The sequence below is a fragment of the Labrus bergylta genome, chromosome 17 (assembly GCF_963930695.1).
Source record: "Labrus bergylta chromosome 17, fLabBer1.1, whole genome shotgun sequence".
Lineage (NCBI taxonomy): Eukaryota > Metazoa > Chordata > Actinopteri > Labriformes > Labridae > Labrus > Labrus bergylta.
The window spans coordinates 24,001,260-24,019,963 of record NC_089211.1 but is presented as its reverse complement, the minus strand read 5'-3'; the positions used below and the strand labels follow the sequence as shown (position 1 = coordinate 24,019,963).

The 18,704-nt window shown below is 42.3% G+C and overlaps 1 protein-coding gene across 4 annotated transcripts in view; it reads left to right on the top strand.

Annotated features, from left to right (window-relative positions):
• arhgef28a (Rho guanine nucleotide exchange factor (GEF) 28a) overlaps window positions 1–18,704 on the top strand; it is a 57,995-nt gene that overhangs the window by 10,036 nt on the left and 29,255 nt on the right. For 2 of the 4 annotated variants that reach the window (XM_065965401.1, XM_065965399.1), the window contains exons 3-14: window positions 1,698–1,842; window positions 1,930–2,310; window positions 7,764–7,953; window positions 8,536–8,719; window positions 9,560–9,629; window positions 11,538–11,584; window positions 11,720–11,807; window positions 15,330–15,436; window positions 16,143–16,423; window positions 17,244–17,412; window positions 17,539–17,650; window positions 18,090–18,176. In XM_065965401.1, the coding sequence (XP_065821473.1) occupies window positions 1,698–1,842; window positions 1,930–2,310; window positions 7,764–7,953; window positions 8,536–8,719; window positions 9,560–9,629; window positions 11,538–11,584; window positions 11,720–11,807; window positions 15,330–15,436; window positions 16,143–16,423; window positions 17,244–17,412; window positions 17,539–17,650; window positions 18,090–18,176 (1,861 nt within the window). The remainder of the gene's footprint in view (window positions 1–1,697; window positions 1,843–1,929; window positions 2,311–7,763; window positions 7,954–8,535; window positions 8,720–9,559; window positions 9,630–11,537; window positions 11,585–11,719; window positions 11,808–15,329; window positions 15,437–16,142; window positions 16,424–17,243; window positions 17,413–17,538; window positions 17,651–18,089; window positions 18,177–18,704) is intronic. The other 2 variants (XM_065965402.1, XM_065965400.1) reach the window with 1 other exon arrangement.

The following is an 18,704-nucleotide window of genomic DNA, read 5'->3' as shown; positions in this document are numbered from 1 at the left end:
TTACAATGACCTGGATGACTGAGAACCTACACATACAACTCTTAATTTCCCCGCTGTCCAACATGATCCTGCTGACTTCTTCTTCTTCTTTTATCCCACTGTCAAATCTGTTTAGTGTGTCTTTTTTTCTTCTTTTCATTGGCAGCCATGTGATAATTATAATCACACAAGTCAGACCAACTAAAAGCCCTCAAGTATTTCAATCAGTCTTTGATTGGGAAACAAAAAAAAAAAGGGTTGTGTGTGACTTGTGAGGAAATGGTTACAATCTTAAAATCAAAAGTTGAGCTGATGGAGTCCCTAAAATACATTTAAACATGATGGATGCCTTGGCCTAAAGTATTAACAATGAAGATAAATGAAGGACGGCTCTATTTATCCTCAGATAAAACCCCAAGCTGAGGACAAGAAAACAGAAGATAAGGATATGATACAATAATAGAACTTGAAGTATGCATTTCCTCTTGAACTTGCAAGATGCAGTTAACCTTATTTTACAGTTCAAGAAAAGAGTACTGAATAAGTCTTAAGGTTCCCACGATTGGTTATTAATTCTGCTAGTAAAAAAGGGCTTTACTCCTGAAATGGTGGTTTAATGGTGTGGAAACATTTCAAATGTAGTAAAAAATATGAGTTATTTAAGAAGTAATCCTGTTTTCTGTGTTTGGGTTCTATCACCTCTACATTATAAAATCTATCCGCCTCTTTTTTCCCCCTCAATATGTTCAGTAGTTCATGGACGCTGGTGAGAGATCTGGGTGTCTTTGAGGTGATGCAGAGTTTAGGTGAGGTCAATGAAATAAAAAAAAACAACAAGGTCAACCTAACAGAAATAATGAATCTCATTATGAAGATGGACCATGAAGAAGACGCTCTGTTGGGTGCACCTCACTCCCATTGTGAGAAAATAACCCCCCCCCCACACACACACACACACACACATACACACACTTTTCCCTGCTGTCTAATTTCACTCTTCAAAGTCAGGACAATGAGTTCTGACATGAACTTGTCAGCCTGCTGATATTAAACAAGACAGATTCTCTTGAAAGCCTTTTTCACATACGCACATCTCATATCAGTGTCAAGAGATCTTCCATATCGGACAGGGATGGTCGAGGGACGCGACCAAGATATGACATAACAAGGGACACGTAAAGTGTGATGTATCTAAATTGGTCTACACTATCATGATAGTAGCTAGTAGCTACCTTTATATCAATGGTACGTGTAATTGGACATAATCACTTCATAAAATGAAAGAGTGAAAAAGAACATACCAGCAAAAAGAATCTGAATAATTTGTTACGCACCTTTCTCGAAACAGTCCCAGGATATAAAAATTAACACCCCTGCCTTTGTTAGCAATGAACTTTCCTGACTACCTGCTGCGTTTACACATTGGCGCAACCTTAATTCTTACAGAGTTGTTACTCTGGCAGGAAAAGGTCGGGATAAGTTGGGGTACAAATTTTCATCCCTTTGTTGCGCTCATGAGTTGAGTTCTCTATGGAAATGTCATCTAAAGAAAACCAAAAAACCTTGGAAGTAATTTGAGTAATGAAATTCAATCGTACGTTCGAGATGCTGGAATCAGCAAATATTTAACATTTACCTTTAAAACTCCCTGAAACGATCGATCAACTGTGCAGATTTGTCGATGGATTTATGACATGGATTTCTTTTTCTCACCTCAGGGTCAGGTGGAGGCTCATGTGAAGCTACAGGCAAATGTTCCTGAAGAGGCAGAGCTTTATGTTGTTGTTCAAGGCTCTGAACTCACTCATGTGACAACAGGAAAAAGAGGAGATGACGGCCTGACACTTTGCTTCACAGTTCCTGGTATGTCCTCACCAAGTCTCTAAATATCTCCTTCCCTTTATCAATTGCTTTACGACCTCTCAAAATTGTTTGCTTTACCCTCCACAGGCCATGACCATGTCGAAGACGTCTCTGTAACTGCCTACTTTTACGCTGAAGACCAGGTCAGGCGTTGTGAGAGTGAAGCGTCTCTTAATTACCTCAGGGATGTTGCCCAGGAATCTGCAGAGTACCTGAGAGCAAACAGGGACCAGCTTGGACCCGAGAGCTACCTGGAAGTCCTAAAGAGGTTTTCCACATCAGCACAGGTAGCTGACGAGGAGTTTCCTCCTGGAGGGTTGGATCGCAGGGAGGTGGACCTGCCACTAATGCAGAGTCAAGGTGATGGCGTTTCTCTCAGGCTGCTGGACGTAAAGATCGTGGGGGCGATGGCCAACATGGATTATCTTCAGCAGTGGAAAAACTTGAAGGACAATCAGCCAAAAGAAGGTAATGACACAGAAATTGAAAGTGTAGCAGCAAATCTACAGCTCAGATGGTTCTCAATCAAAGACTGTATAAAAAGATAGATGACATGACAGCTCCCAAATATTGAAGCCAAAACATTTGAAGCTCCCCCTACTGGCTGGCTGTAGTATAGGGTATAAGCTCTGCCTCCTCCATGTTAACAAATGGGTTTATGAAGGGCTGTTTGGGAGCCCATCAATAGTGGTCGCCATATTGGAATTGCTGACTCTATCATACATTTTGGTCAACCTAAAAACAGGCAAAGAGCTGACGCTGAGGTGGGCTTTAAGCCTCCTGACAAACAGCTACAACCCAGCTGTCTGCAGTCGGATCAGTAACGTCCCTACTTATTTATATATCATAAAATCAGAAAGGGGAGTTAAACACATTATTCAGACCACAATCATCTTCATACCAGACTGAAAACATGTTTTATTTTAGCTGTCAAAATGGACATTTTAATATAGAGTGTGTATGGGATATCAGGGTCTTCTGGAGCCGGCCTCAAGTGGACACTCAAGGAACTGCAGTTTTTTTTGGCACTTCTACATTGGCTTCATTTTTTGACACCGCTGCTTGGTTTGTGTCAGTTGTGTTTGGCTTCACTTTTGACACTTCGTCCATCTCATACAGTCGGTGGTCTGAATAATGTGCTGCATGAATCATTTGGTCTTTCAAAAACAAAACCAGAGCAACCGAAAAACCAGCAGGCACGTTCACAATGTGTGTAGGCTTGTTTGGATTTATTTCAGCGTCTTAGAAAAGTTAAGTTTTTTTAAATTTCAAACCCATTCCCCCACATCCTAATTTGTGATCTACGTCTTCCTGAATGGTCCACAGAGATCAGAGATCAGGGATATTCCTCAGCTGAGCAGATATAAGGAAATATGGATGATTTGAAAGAGTGTGTAAATCTTCATCTTTTAAAAGCTGCTGTTGATGCTGTTAGGCACATCCAGGAGAAGTTATGTTCCCTTGTTTACAAAAAACACATTTTTTGACTTTACTTCAGTGTTCTCAGGCTTTAGTTTTGGTTTTATTTTTGGAAGTTACAGATACAGAGTAGAAGAACGAACCTTAATCTTCACAAGATATGTCAAACCGTGGGCAATGCAACCATTTGAATGTTTGTGATTTGCCAACTTACCCTTGTTACTCTTCAACATTGAAACAACATCTGTCTCTCTGGTTAAATCAGTGCTGGGCTGGTTCGGCGTGAGGCAGGTTTGAAACCCAACATGAGATCAGACTGTTCAGCCAAATCTTTCCTCACATGATGTGCAGGACCGTCCAGCCAGGCAGAAAACCTGTGTTCTCCAAAGACGGAGCAATTACTGCCATTATTCCTCTCCAGTCAGATCAGAGTTGTCTTGCAGACCTCTGCGTCTATTAAATCAACTCCCACAATCCTCCTCTGCGCTGCACCCCACTCCGGTTGTTTCTGGCGTCTGGCCTCAGATTTTTTTTTTTTTTTATGATGTCTCATTATTTCAAAATATTGACGTCTCTTATTTATTATTTGAGGTCGAAAGGAAAGACATAAAGCGTGCCAGGAGGTGCATTCTTATTCAATTTGAAGAACTTTAACGGATTGAACGCCCAAATAAGGAAGCTAAACCAAGTCCAAACTGTTGGCAATGATAGTTTATTTCCTTTTAGACCATTCACCATGTTCACAAAGGGTCAGATGCTCAAATCCTGTCATCATCTTGTACCGCTGGGATTTGACAAACTGCCATCAGGTCACCACTTCCACTGAACCATCAGACAGCTGTTGTTCACATTTCTCCAACTTCCCACTCATTTAACTGTTAACTAGAATCAGGGGTTCCCAAACTTTCAGCCCTAAAATAACAGTTCCAGAGACTGGGGACCCCTACTGTCCCAGGAGGTGGTTAATAATCCAAAATTCTTTTTAGAAAGGCTAGATGCAGAGTACTGTAATTCCCATGTTTAGAATTTAGCATTGAGTGGACAAAAATAAACAACCTCCAGTCTTGAAAAATGGAGCCAATGCCGAAGTGCACAATCCTGCAGTTCGTCGAGTGTCCACTTGAGGCTGGCTCCAGGAACACCGGAAGTCAAAAACACACCACAGCCAAAAAAACATGAGGCTTAAAACCTGCCTCAGCTCCAGCTCTCAGCCTGTTGTTAGGTTGACTGAAAGTTAGGCTGAGACAGGATTTCCAACATGGTGGCTGCTGCCAATGAGCCTCTGGAGCCCCCTGCAGGAACAGATGGTTGACATCACTCAGGCTTCATCCATTACTTTACTTTATACTTTATTTCAGACCCATAGGTCCATATCGTTATAAAAAAAAGCACAGATATATAAATTAACAAAGGGGTATCATCACTACATGTGATTACAATACAAAGAGACATTTACACCAGTGTTTCCAGAAACACGAGGAATACCTTGTGTTGCTAAGTCTGGGCTGGGACAGTGACATTATAATGACATTTTCTGAGCTATTTAATCGACACATAAATTTGAACTTAAAATTTCTCAGCATGAAATGTGGTCACATTATTAAAAACAAACATCTGACTTGCACTCGTCCATCTTGGTATCTTCAGAAATATTCTGAATGCACCTTTAATACAGTCTATGGTCTTAATGTGTAAAGAGCAGCTGACACCTCCATTGTTGCCTTCATGTGCAAACTGACATTTGAAGTATTTTTACGCATTAGTTTCATTTTCATTTCACCTAATGATGCGGTGTTATTTGAAATGGAATAATGGGTGAAATATACAATTTTAAATGATAAAAAAAATGTATTCGTTTTGTGAAAATAGAATCGGTATAATCTTAGTAAACACTTAATTTCCTGCTGTTATTTACCGTTATAATGGATCCAAGGCCGCCGTTAAGATGCACGTTTGAGTTCTGCGATTGGCGAGGCAGCCAGAGTAGAGTACAAAATGTTTTTCCCATTGGGTCAAACGAGTGCACGACATAGCCGACTACAGAGAACTCCCTACATAGGGAGTAGGGAACGAGTGTGTGATTTCAGACCCAACCTTAATGTATGTCCTCTTTTTAAAACAGAGGTACAGTTTGTCGACACGACTTGCTCAGAAAAAACAAATGTCCATGCAAACATGGGCGAGGTGCAAATGCAAAGCGTCTGTCGGCCCCTGCTCACTCAGAGGCTCTCTGTTTACGGCTCTGTCTGACAATGACATTCTTGTTTGGTTGAACTTTCGCTTGACGAGCATGCTCAGCATTCACTCCTCTACGTTGGTTGAAACTGGGTCACAATTAGCGGGCGCCATTATGGGGGTGACGGGGCATTTTCGGTTCATCTCAGGGCTCCGGTGAAACAAGTTGGAAGCAGAAGAGGAAATTAGAGTGGAATTCTTCTGCACATCTTTTTTCTGGGTCGGGAAAAGACATCAGCTGTGAGGGCAGACCCAAAGATGAAGAACTCCTAGTCCTCTCCAAAACGATCTTTCATGCTGTGCTGACAAAACAACGAGGGAGTATATGGAGTATCTGTGCCAACATGAGCTGCTCCGTCATATTAACCCAGATATTTAATGTTGAAACATCGTTCAGAGATCCAGTGGATTGAGATTGTGTATATGCCATGACATCGTTTGTTTACACTCCCTCATGCTCCAGTGAAAGACTGTGAAACAGCAGGTGTTGGCATCCAGTTTTTCCAGGTAGCAACACTATTGATAGACAGGTTCAGTACTGCTGACCTTGTACGACCCAGGCCCCTTTACTCTTTCATCTCCACGTTTAGTTTTTTTCGTCGTTGTTGTTGTACATTCCTTTGTATGCAGCAGCTGTTCTGTACATCTGCACAGAGTGGAGACAGCGTGTGTAGAGTATCGCCCTCAGATCTATAGTTTGAGATAAAGGTTCACTGGATAATGGACAGATGTGAGAGTTTTTGTAAACAATATCAGACAGTAGAAATGTAGTTATTAAATAAACACACATCTGAAACAACAGTTTTGATAAAGAGCCCTTTCATACATTTGCATTTTTACAGGAAGAATGTGCAACATTTTTACACTTAATTATAGCAGAAATCAAGAAAATGTGTCTCTGAGTCCTGACTGTCTACAATGAGGGAGAAGCTCGAGTCCCGCTGGCTGTGTTGTTGTTAGAGTCGTGTTTACATGGACGGGACGGCCGGCTCCTCCCCTTGTGTATAAAAGCTGTTTTAATCAAGAACTAGAGAGAAGAAGAAGAACATACTCACTGATTATTTGGATGTTAGTAAGAGTTTTTACATCACGCTCATTCTGTGTAAATTTATATGCAATGTGAAGCTACGAGCTAACTAAAGAGCGCTAACATTAGCATGCTAACACAACAATGCAGGACACAGGTGATTGCAGCTCGAGCCGAGGACAGTTTTTGGTCAGTGCTTCCTGGCAGATAGATAAGGTCATGGTGACGTTGTTTTTTTAATGATCTCAATCTTAGTTTCAGTGCAATTGTTTTTTACTTATAATCACATTTGCCTAAAGTTGTTCTAAAGAGATATAGATTTAAAAAACCTTCTAAATAGAAAGACATTCACAAAGTACTGAAATGCCAGCTGACTTTACAAATTGTTCAGCTGAAACTACAGTGTATATTTTCTCTAGTGACAGGGTATATTTGACTATTTGACTCTGTAAAGTTACGTGACTGGATATAAATAACAACAACACATCTCCACCTTCTCCTGCTGTACAAAAGTGAAGTAAAAATACCCCTGCGAATGTAGCTGACATATTGGGCTGCTGCCATTATTGGAGCCAGAGTCTGCCAGAGAGATTGGCTTTTGATTTGATGTGCCTTCCTTCCTCTAATAGAACAGATTCTTGTCGGTTTGAAACAAACACTCACAGTTATGGAAAGTTCAGTGACTCATGTCAGTGTATGTTTCCTGTCCATGCTCCTCCTCTTTAAGCTTTTATTTTTGGGCTTTTTGTTCCTTTATTTTTAGAGATAGGAGAGTAGATCAGAAAAAAAGATAGAGTGAGAATGGGAAATGATATGCAGGAAAGGACCCATGGGTAAGTTGTGACTTCTGGTTTTCCTGGAGTCAGCCTCTAGTGGACACTCGATGAACTGCAGGATTTTGCACTTCCGCATTGGCTTCACTTTTCAAGACTGGAGGTTGCTGCTTGGTTAACATGGAGGAGGTGGTGTTTATGATCCATACTGCAGCCAGCCAGTAGGGGGAGCTCTGAATGTTTTGGCTTCACTTTAAGACAGCTTTCATGTCATCCATGTTTATATACAGTCTCTGGTCTGCACCTGACAGATTACATAACATTTTCATGCATGGTGCTTTGTAGTGCAACCTTTTAACACATAAATGAGCTACTAAACAGTTAATGTGCAAAAGTTTTTACAGGATATTTGCAGTATAAAGTATAGTTGAGGTCACTTGTCATTTTCTGTTTCGTCTTTCTTCTAGCTGCTGATCTACAACCCAAAGAAACTCTCCTCCACCTCGCAGTGCGTTTGGGTTTGGTCCAGCTCGCCCGCTTCTGTATTCAACAACCAAGAGGTCACAGGTTATTGACCTTACCCAATCAGGAGGGAGACACCCCCCTCCAGCTGGCTCAGAGGGGCGGACAGCATGACCTGTTCATGGTTCTGGCAGCGTAAGGATGTAGTTCCATCTGTTACCCAGTCTTATATAACTCTCTTAGTCGTGAGAAAGCTGCAGCTGTGCACACGGACATACAAAATCCATAAAGTTCTCCTTCAGTTTCTTGGACACAGACACCTTCATTTGCTTCCTGGAACCTTTTTCTTCCGCTTTATAAGGTGTTAAAAAAGCTTTCTGGAACCTGTTCCTCATCCCTAAGGAAGGTCAAGCTATTGCTTTCCAAAAAAACTTTTTAACAAGCTGCTAGAAACTTCACATGATCCAGGACCCAGTTAGTCATTGTGCAGACTTAATTATCAGCTCAGGAAACCCATTCATGTCTGCGATAAGAGGTGAAGTGGGCACGCGATTCTTTTATACCGCACCCAAAACGTCTCATTTTACAGCAGGTCTTGCACAACGTTTCAAAATTACAGAGACTGAAAACGTGTCAGTGGGTACGAACGATATAGCACAAGTGAGCACATGATGACTCAGAAAGATTTCCGATCAGGCTCTTTAGTACGGCAGTCTCTGTAATCTTTTCTATCTTTTATTTTAAATGCTTTTTTTGCTTTTTGTTTCTCCTCCTCAGTCCTCCAGGTCCTGCTGCCGGTTCAGGGCTGCGTTGTGTTTGGTCAGACAACCGCTGCATGCTAAGGTTCTGCACTTGGACGAACTCCCCGACCCTGACTGTGCAGCAGACGCCCGGCAGCTGCCCTCGGGACGCCGTCATGATCCTAAGAGAGAGACTCAGAGACCCCAGCATCCTCAAACTGGTGAGAGCGAACCACCTTTAGTTTATATCTCTCATTGCTATCACATCTAAAAGTAAAAAAGTAACTAAAAAGGGTAGTAAATATTCCCTTGATATGCCGTGTTGTTGCTCTCCAGATAAGGCCGTCTGTGCAGGTTTTGTCTCGGCTTGTGTAAACAGCAACACTCTTGACTCTCCCACCCTTTGACTCTGACAGTTTGATAAGAGTAGGTAACGGTTAACAACACGGTGCAGCCAGTAAATCAGAGGGAATGAGGGGAGGGGCATGAAAGAACAGACAGCTCGATGTGCAGTGATTGATAGCAGTCAATAATTATAACGATTTAGCCCTCTTACTGACTTAAATAGACTTTGCACGAAGCTGTTGTGTGACTGTGTTAACCAACTAGCAACCTCATGTGTTGAAAAATGAAGACAGTGCTTGAGTAAAAAAAAAAGAAACTGCAGTTCCTTGAGTGTCCAATTGAGGCTGGCTGCAAATGCCAATTTATCCCTATTAGGTCCGTATTAAAATGATCATATTTACAGAAGAAATAAACATGTTTACTGGCTGGTTCAATACATATTTTTGGTCTCTGTAGCTCATTTCTATATTGGTAAAAAAAATTTAGCATATTTAGGTACAACGAGGTGTGTGGTTGGCGCTTTTACGTTTTTGCAGCTCCCCCTATTTGCCAGGTTTTTTTTTTAGATTGATCAAAACTCAGGTAGAGTTAGCATCCAACATGGCGACCACCGTCGTCAGGCCTCAAAAACCTCCACAGAAAGTGTGACGTCAATGAGACTACGTCCATTTTTCATACAGTCTGAAGTGTTTACATAAGATTCACGTCTGTTTCAGATCAATGAGCTCAAAGCCGACGACGAGGAAGACAAGACGATCCAAAATGAGATCCTTTCTAAGAATGGAGGTAAGATTACAATTTTCAAAGTCATGTTGACTGTCGCCACTGATTAGAGCTTGACTGATCAGACATATATTATTGGCTCTCACCTCCCTGTGGATCAGGGTCAGAATTTAGTTTTTTTAACTAAATCTTTCTTTTCTCTGTTCGTATTTTCTTTGTTTTTATTCCTCAAATTTGACAACTGATTGATTTCTGGTGGCAGTGTTTTCTCCGAGCTATGCCGATCGGAGAGTTTGACATGTGACGTTTGAGTGAAAGTAAAAAGATGCCTAAACCACATAAACACTTAATGCATGCATGCTGGCATCTAATTGAAACCAGTATTAATTTGTCACATCATGCATCCACACCCGGCTCGTTAAAGGGACTCGAGCATTTGATCAGGATCAGCTTTTATTTTAATATTTACATCTAAATGTTTACGGATCGGCCGTCTGAGGACTGGATGCACAAACAATGACGCTTTCTAATATTTCTTTATCCCAGAATAAAAAAAAATCACTAACTTGGACAACATATGTTTAATTTATTTATACATCTATAACTGTTACCAGTTACCATATGTGTCCTTTATTAGCTCCAGACTTTGTGTATTCTTCTGATCATGAGGTTTAGATTTCAGTTACTCTGAGAAACGTCATTAAACATCATCCTTCCATGAAAACTTCAACCCTGCATCAAACATGTTCAGCAAGAAAACTTCAAAACATTTAGATTGAAATGAAGTTCTCGTTCATGTGTCTACATACCTGTGATGACGAGCTCCATCCTCACACCTGTGCTACACGTGTTGTCTCTAATGTGCTGCACGATAGCTGACACATGGAGGCGCCGGCTGTGAAACATGAGCTGCAAAAAAACAAAAACAAATGTCACACACAGTCGGAATAACACACGTGTAAACACACACACACACACACACACATACAGATGGTTACATAATCACAATTAGACGCATGTAATTGTAATTAGTTCTCAAATTACAAGATAGTCCAGAGACATTTTTTGGATAATCAGTTTTTCTTTAGAGTATTTTATAAAGCAGCTCTTTAATGCTGCTTTTCTGTCTTTACTTCTCTTGTTTTTTGGATTTTTTTAACTGATTTTAAGGACAAAACAAGCGATTTATTGAAGTGTTTTTATTGCGCAACAGATTCCTCAATAATAGAAGCAACCTTTACTTTCAGCCCTCTCTGCACTGACAAACAGCTTATATTTGGTGTGTGTGTGTGTGTGTGTGTGTGTGTGTGTGTGTGTGTGTGTGTGTGTGTGTGTGTGTGTGTGTGTGTGTGTGTGTGTGTGTGTGTGTGTGTGTGTGTGTGTGTGTGTGTGTGTGTGTGTGTGTGTGTGTGTGTGTGTGTGTGTGTGTGTGTGTGTGTGTGTCCTTCCTCCGAGTGGACAGAGAAAACTTACGGGGCGGATTGTTTTGTTTCCTGCTCAGGTTGGCATGCAGTCGCACACAGAGAGGTCCTGACACTGCCTCTCTTTCACACACACACACACACACACACACAGCACATAGCAGCTCTCATTTAACCTGTTGCTACTGTTTCCAGTAACCATAGCGATGGTAGACGGCGGTATCGACCCTTAAAGAGAAGCAGGATGTGTGTGTACCTCAGTATTGACCTTAACCCTGTCCCGACTTCTGCAGCCGGCCATTAATCCTCTCGAAATAACAACTGCCCAGCGGGGAGTTTGTCCTCTTCCTCTGGACCTGCTGCTTTGCACGAGCACAACATCTCCTTTGCCAGGTTTTTTTTTTTTTTTTTTCCCATTCCTGGATAGAGAAGTCACATCCAGAGGACCTGAATGTCCTCAGGAGGAGGAGGAGGAGGAGGAGGAGGAGGAGGAGGAGAGTGCTAGTGTGCCATGCATCAACTTCTGCTTCAATGTTTTTATTTTGCACAGGCATTAGCGAGGAGCTCCGAGGAGAGGCGCCTGCCCCGGTGGAAAACGTGAGTACACATTCAGATGTGCTAATCAGCTGTTAAATGTTTATAGATCTGCCTCTTCAGGGCCTTTTAAAGAGAACAAACTTCAGCTTAGCCGATAACAGTTTCAGTGTTTTTTTTTTCTGTTTGTTTTTCCAGGTTATTGAAGAACGGCTCGTTCTGTCTTTAGATGACGACGACGATGATGATGAAGAAGAAGAAGATGAGCACCCCTCCTCGATATCTGGTGGGTCTTCTGTTCTTCTGATTGGTCTGTGTCAGTTTATTTAAGGTTGTGGGATTTGCTTTCTCAAGACAAAGACAGAACTAATTTCCCAGATCAAACTACTGTTTTCATTTTAACATTTTGGCAATGCGACTTTTTGGCATCTGGTTTTCATCGCTTGGTAGTAGCTCGAGTCGTACCCAGAGGAGCTGATGTCGTGCCATCGACGCGTCCCAGGAGGATAAGGAGGAGGAAGAGGGTTTTTTAGCATGTCATGCATCATCTTCTGGTTTTATCATTTTGTTTTTTATCCTGGCATTAGCAGAAAAGTTCCATGTGGCTTGTATAATAAACGGATAAATCATCATTGTATTTGTGGCTGTTCTGAGCAGCAGGGTGTGGGAACAGGAATAATAAGCTGGTTGGAAAGGAGAGGCTTTTCTCTTGTGTTGCTGGTACAAATACACAGAGCTCTGTTTTGGATCACATCATAGAAGATCAATATACTGACACAGGTCGGGATTAATGGCTGTCACAGCTGTGTTGTTTGATTAAATACACGTGTTCTCCTCCTGGAGTCTGTCAGCGGGCGCTGCAGGTTGCTGCTATTCCCTTCCAACATTTAGAGTCGTTGTATAAATATCTAGTTCCTACAATGAAGACTAAATATGGTATCAGGTAAACGTGTACCCCAGACAATAAACCGCAATTGCGATTTATTAAAACCCAAAACAAATGTACTTATTTGTAGGCAAAAATAAACATGATCCTGGCAACGACTGTTTGAAAAAAAATAAAAATGCAGGTAAACGATCGTGTAGCATGTGAGGACAGCTAACAGTAGTATAGCAAGTAAAAGTGACATTTAGCTAGGCTATCTAATCAACCATTTGTGTTGTATAAATATCTAATTCCTACAAGACTTAATATGGTATCAGGTAAACGTGTACCCTAAACAATGGACCACAACCACGATTTATTAAAACCCACAGCAAATTTGCTTATTTGTAAGCAAAAATAAATATGATTTTTATAAATATGATCCTGGCAACGACTGTTTGAAAAAAAGAGGTTTTAGGTAAATGATCGTGTAGCATGTGAGGACAGCTAACAGTAGCATAGCGGTGATATTGACAGTTGTCTAGGCTAGCTAATAAACCGTTTGTGTTGTGTGAAGGATTTCTCCTTTGTGTTCATTGCGTTCCTGTTGTCCACACTTTCTGTCCGCTGAGGTCGGAGGTCAGGTCGGAGCAGGCCGTGCATGAACGAGGACGGCGGCGTTGGTTGGTAAATAGTTATTGAAATATTAAACAACGTCATCGCACATGGCGTTTTTTTTCTCATATCTGAGCGTCAGGGAATCTGCCGTGTCACTGGGACAAAGACAGGAATGGGGTCAGGCTGGTCCCACTCAACAAAAATTGTCTGTCTGAGCTGGGGGGATGCCTCCTCCCCCCCCCTCCCCCCTTGGATGGGACAGTGGAGCTCTGTGCTTGAAGTAGTGAGGGGAGGGGGGAATGTTAACGAGCTCAAATGTCGAGGTTTCTTTACAAAAGCTGACATTTTAGGTGAGACACACATTAACCTTGAAATTCTCCGACACCACGCGCGCGCTTCAATTAAGATTCTACGAGCTCGGTCGGCGCAAAAACACATCCTGGCTTGTAAAAAAAAAACTTTTTAAGGAGGATGCTGAAGAGCTTCAGGTGTTGCCGTGGTTACGGTGAATGCTAATTTCCTGCGTTGTGTTGTGTAAGAATGAAGAGTGGGTCGTAAACTCTTGAGGGATCCTTTGCTCTGGTACAAAGTTGTCATCCAGAGTTTTTTTTCCCACCCTGAACTGATCCAAAAGGGTTTCTCTTGTTTCTCTAACATCACACTCCATCCTTCACACTTTAATTAACTTTAGTTTTCTGTGCTGTATACACGCTGACAAATAAAATAACTCCAGACATAGACGAAAAAAAAGAGAGGGAGGTCTGCTTTGTGTGTTTGAGCGCCGTGCAGGATTGTCTTCTCTGTGTGAGAGCAGCAGCAGAGAGGAGGAAATGCCTCTGTGATGCCCAGGATTTCCTTTACATTAGCGCTGGCATGGCCGGGCCAGACATCAAAGTCTGGGTGGAACGTGCGCACACATGGAGAGGTATTAAAATGGCTCCTCATCATCAGGAGAGGTAATTTTCCACCACTTTAGTTGATGTGCAATCATGCCAGCCGTGTTACTATGAGTGGACGTGTGCAGGAAACATTTACTTTACTCATGCATGCAGAACCTCGACACCTCAAACTGTATGTTTTCCCATTACATTTTATATGAGCCACAATCAGCAAACAAGTCCAAGCAAACATCTTTAAAGGTTAATGTTTGGCCTTCTTATGACTTTATTTAGAGACAGGACAGCTGATAGAGTCAGATATTGGGGCGAGAGAGAGAGAGAGAGAAAGTGGGGAATGAAATGTGGGAAAGGAGCTCCAGGGTGGAGTCGGACTCGTACAGCCTCGTCACATGGGGCACCAGCACCAACCACTATGCCACAGGCGCCCATCCAAACAAACCTCTTGTTTCAAGAACCTGAACGAGTATTTTTTTCTTGCTGCAGTGGCGGCCATGTTTATTTATCACAAGCAATTTAGGTCTATATGTTTTGAAATATGATGATGTTGACCTGTCAGGCAGGGGCGTGTCCAGAGGGGTGGCCAAGGGGTAACATAGGCCCCCTAGAAATCTGATCGGACACCCCAAAGTGCCACCCCAAAAATCATAAACTGTGATTGGCTATTTACCCTGTCAGGGGCGGGACTTTCATTAAAAACCAACTATTGTTGAAGGGTTTTCTTCTTACTGAGCAGAGCGTCGGGTTAGCTAGCTTAGAAGCTAAATATAAAGCACTGTTTCAGACACTGTTTCCTGTTTTTGGCTGCAGCTTATAGAGTTAAAAACATAAGCAGCATTTTTAAATCCGAGTCTCTTTGTTGTATTTCTCAAAACCATTAAACCAGGGAGTATAAAAATAAAAAGTAGAAGGAGTAGATAAAAGAGCCAGACTCAGCGCATGGCAATAATCCATTTTTCTTACCAGGAAACAGACTCGGCCTGCTTCGGGTGAACTTGATATCTGGAGGTTTTTTCAGAAAAACAAACCCTCCTCCCTGTAAGCACACGGGGAGCAGGGACACTGTCATCCCAATTTTCCTTTCTGTACTTTAAGCCCATGACATTTAAGTGATGAAAAGATCAATGAGGGCTGATCCCCAAATTACACGAATGAAGGATTATCAGATCTTCACTTTGAAAGGAGGTTTTATGTTGTCACAAAGATCTGTTGATATCAGGTTATGCCAAACTACCCTGAGAGCTGTTTTTATTTCTGTTATGAGCCGCACACCTGGCTCATGATTGGATGAATTATGACAAAGGAAGATCTTCTTTGTTCTTAGAAACAGATTTCTAGTAGACGTCTTTAGAAGAAGTTGATCTTATTTTGGAAAAGGGATGTGAGAATGTACAAATGTATACTGAGCTTGCTGTTGGTGTTCTCACAGTGAATGGGGGATCGATAGGAGTCCAGAACCGGATCAGCCCGCACGCTTCAGACCTTCTGCTCTCCATGGTCGAAAGCAGCGAGGAGACGATCACTCAGCAGACACAGGTGATACCTTACTTTCAACTTTAAACCCGACAGTTACCATTTACTGCCATTTTTAAGTGACCAATTTAGGCTTCGGGCAGTAGTTAGCACTCCAGGTTCCTGGTTTGAATCCCCGTCTGACAGGAGCCTCTCTGTGTGGAGTTTGCATTTTTCTCCCCGTGCATGCCTGGGTTCTCTCCGGCTTCCTCCCACAGTCCAGAGACATGCCCGTTAGGTTCATTGGTGACTCTAATATTGCCCGTAGGTGTGAATGTGAGTGTGTCTGGTTGTCTGTCTCTGAGATTGACTGGCGACCAGTCCAGGGCGTAACTCCCGCCTCTCGCCCAATCACAGCTGGGATCGGCTCCAGCCTATCGTCTGTCTGACACAAGCACGTTCAGGTACTGTCTCTTTAAGAACCCCCCTCCCCCACCTACATACAAGCCCACTTTTTTTTTTGATTGGCTCGCTCTACAGACACTAGGTAGTGTGGGCGTGTCTTTGTTCCATTGTTCCATGCATTTGACCATATAAGGAGTTCTGTGACATTGTGATGTCATTGTGTCATCCCACTCTGACTCTGTGATGTTTACCTGCTGACCTGAAACTTTGCCCACCTTTAATATGAACATCCAATATTCATTTACACACTTTATTTCTGATCAGAACAGTGCGTCACCTTTAAATGTTTTGCTTTCCCACTTCCTGTTTCATGTTGTTACCTCAGTCAGAAGATGTAGACGTCAAGTACGCCGTCTGTGGGGTGACGAGCGACAGCACAGCGACCGACGACAGTTTGTGGGACGCGGCGGACTCAGAAGATCTCCTGCCCGCCACCGACACTCCTCCTCCACCGCCGCCGCATTCACAGGATTGCCCACCTCCGTTTTTACCCGACTCTCTCCCGCTCTCACCTGCTGACCAGGCCCTCGCCAGGTTGAGTCGTCCCCTTTTCTCTGAGCCGACCAATCAGAGAGAGAGTCCTCCAATGGACACCTGTGACCTGAGGTACTAAAGGGAAATGACAGTATAAATTTGAGACGTATTTTCACTTTTTTTGTCGAAAGCACACTGAGTCACATGGTTGACTCTCACGCTCTCAGATGTTTCTCTCTTTGGCGTCTGCTTAATGAACTGTAAGATTGAAGGTTTATGACGCTTCAGCCAGCAGCTTTAAAGTCGACATTTATGGCTTCAACTTTTTCTCTTTTGGAAAACTGCCCTATCAGTGTGCATCTACTTAAAAATGCTGGAAAGTTTTTTTTTTTTTTTTTTTTTATAATTATTTGTATTGCTTTCATGCTTTCCATCAGTCAAGTTTTTATCAACCAAAATAATACCATAACATTTAACTTAGTTTACACTTTTCAAGAGTGAAATCAGGATCACATGAGATATTTATCTTTATATCCCAAGACACAACAGAGAGAACACATAAATGAAAACAAAAAATATATATATAATTAAATAAATATAGAAACATGTACCGTTTTTTTTTTTTTTTTTTTTTTAATATATGGCATCACCTCGCTCGCCTCGAAGCACCAAGACTCCATGAACAAAAATAATATTTTTCCCCTGCTGAACACTGGAGTCTCTGGCCGAGCGCTGCTTCAATCAGTCGGTTTGTTTTGCATTATTGTCTGACTTTAGTGATTTAAATCAAAGGTTAGGATCCAGCACAGTGTTTGTGTGGGCCAACAAAAAATATAACAATACAGAAAGATTACTAAAAAAGGAATGGTAGACGAGAAAGTCTGATGTTCCTGGAGGTAAAGTCACAGTTTTCTCATTTTGTTTACTAGTCCTTTATTTCCCCCTCTCTCAGTCTAGTGGCTCTGGAGCTGGACAGCGAGGAGGACGTCCCCGAGCCGCGGTCTCTCCTCTCGCCAGATGTTGAAAAGAGTGAAGACAAAAGGGAAACCTGTCGCCCCTCCGCTGACCTCGCTTGCACTCGGAGCCAATCTGCTTCATCAGCATGTGGCACTCCCACCAAAGTAAGAATTACCGCCTCAGGCTCTCACGCTTATATGTGTGAGAGACTTTCACTTCTCCTTCACATCATGGGGAATATTCAGCTTTTTGTATTTTTTTTAACATTGATTTTTTTGGTCCTCGTCTAGGATTTGGGTGACCTGGGGATGCGACTGCGTTCATATTCCTACTCTTCTCCCAAAATCAGTTTGCGTCCTGCTCGTTTTGTCCGGGACAACCACACTGCAGATATCGGCTCTGGTCAGTCAAAACAAAACTTCCTGCTTCCTCATTTAGAAATCTAGATAACCTTGTGTTTCCTTCCTTCCTAAACCCACTTGTCTGGTGTGCTAACCAAAAAGTCTCACAAGTCGGTCGTTGCAGGAGCTAACCTTTTTGCTTTCTTTTAACCCAATCCTTCTTTTAACTAATGATGGACTCACTGCTAAGTACAAATATGACCTGCAGCTACACAGGGGTAGATCCAAGGGGGGGGGGGGGGGGGTCTGGGAATGTCAAACAGTCTCCTTCACAAATAAAAGAGTTTAACGTTTGCATATCTAGAATATTCACCATGTGTCCACTCTTCTGCATGAGCTAGTTATTGAAGTCATTAAGTGTGTAGTCTGGAGTTGATCGTTTTTGTGTTTGTAGTTTGTAGTGGATGTGTGAGCAGCCCTGTGTCCATTATGCTCCGTAGATGCCGTTCTCCACAGCGTCAGCCACAGCCGATCTCTCCTTCAGGCCCTCTCTCTGTCTAAATCTCTGTCTCTGCTCCACCCGGGTAGTAAGTACTGGAACACACTGCTGCTCAGGCCCGGCATGGCCCCGGCATGGCCCCAGCATGGCCCCCGCATGGCCCCCGCATCCGCTGTCAGTTGTCAATGTCAGTGCTGTTCTGTGTTTGTGTGGGGAAGTCAAGGTCGTTACTTAAACCTGATAAAACCTGCTGTTTGCATGATTTAAAATGAACAATATCCCTTTTTTTTCTGCCACTCAGCTTTACTCGTTGATTCCTTCCAGCTGCTCTCATTAGAGTCATTTTATTAGTCTGATGAATACACACACTACATCAGGGATGGGCAACTTTTGGTCACTCAGCAAGGGGCCACATTCATTTTAATTCTCACTGCCAGGGGACCAAATTGTAGGATACAAAAACAATCACAGTCAATTTCTTTCTCTAATTGAACTCAACATATGCCAGTGATCAAATATTATTATGGACATATTTCTGGTTTTCATGATTTCATGGCAGATTTTGTCATGTTTTACTTCATGTTTCCAATTAATTGATATGTAAATATTGACCTGA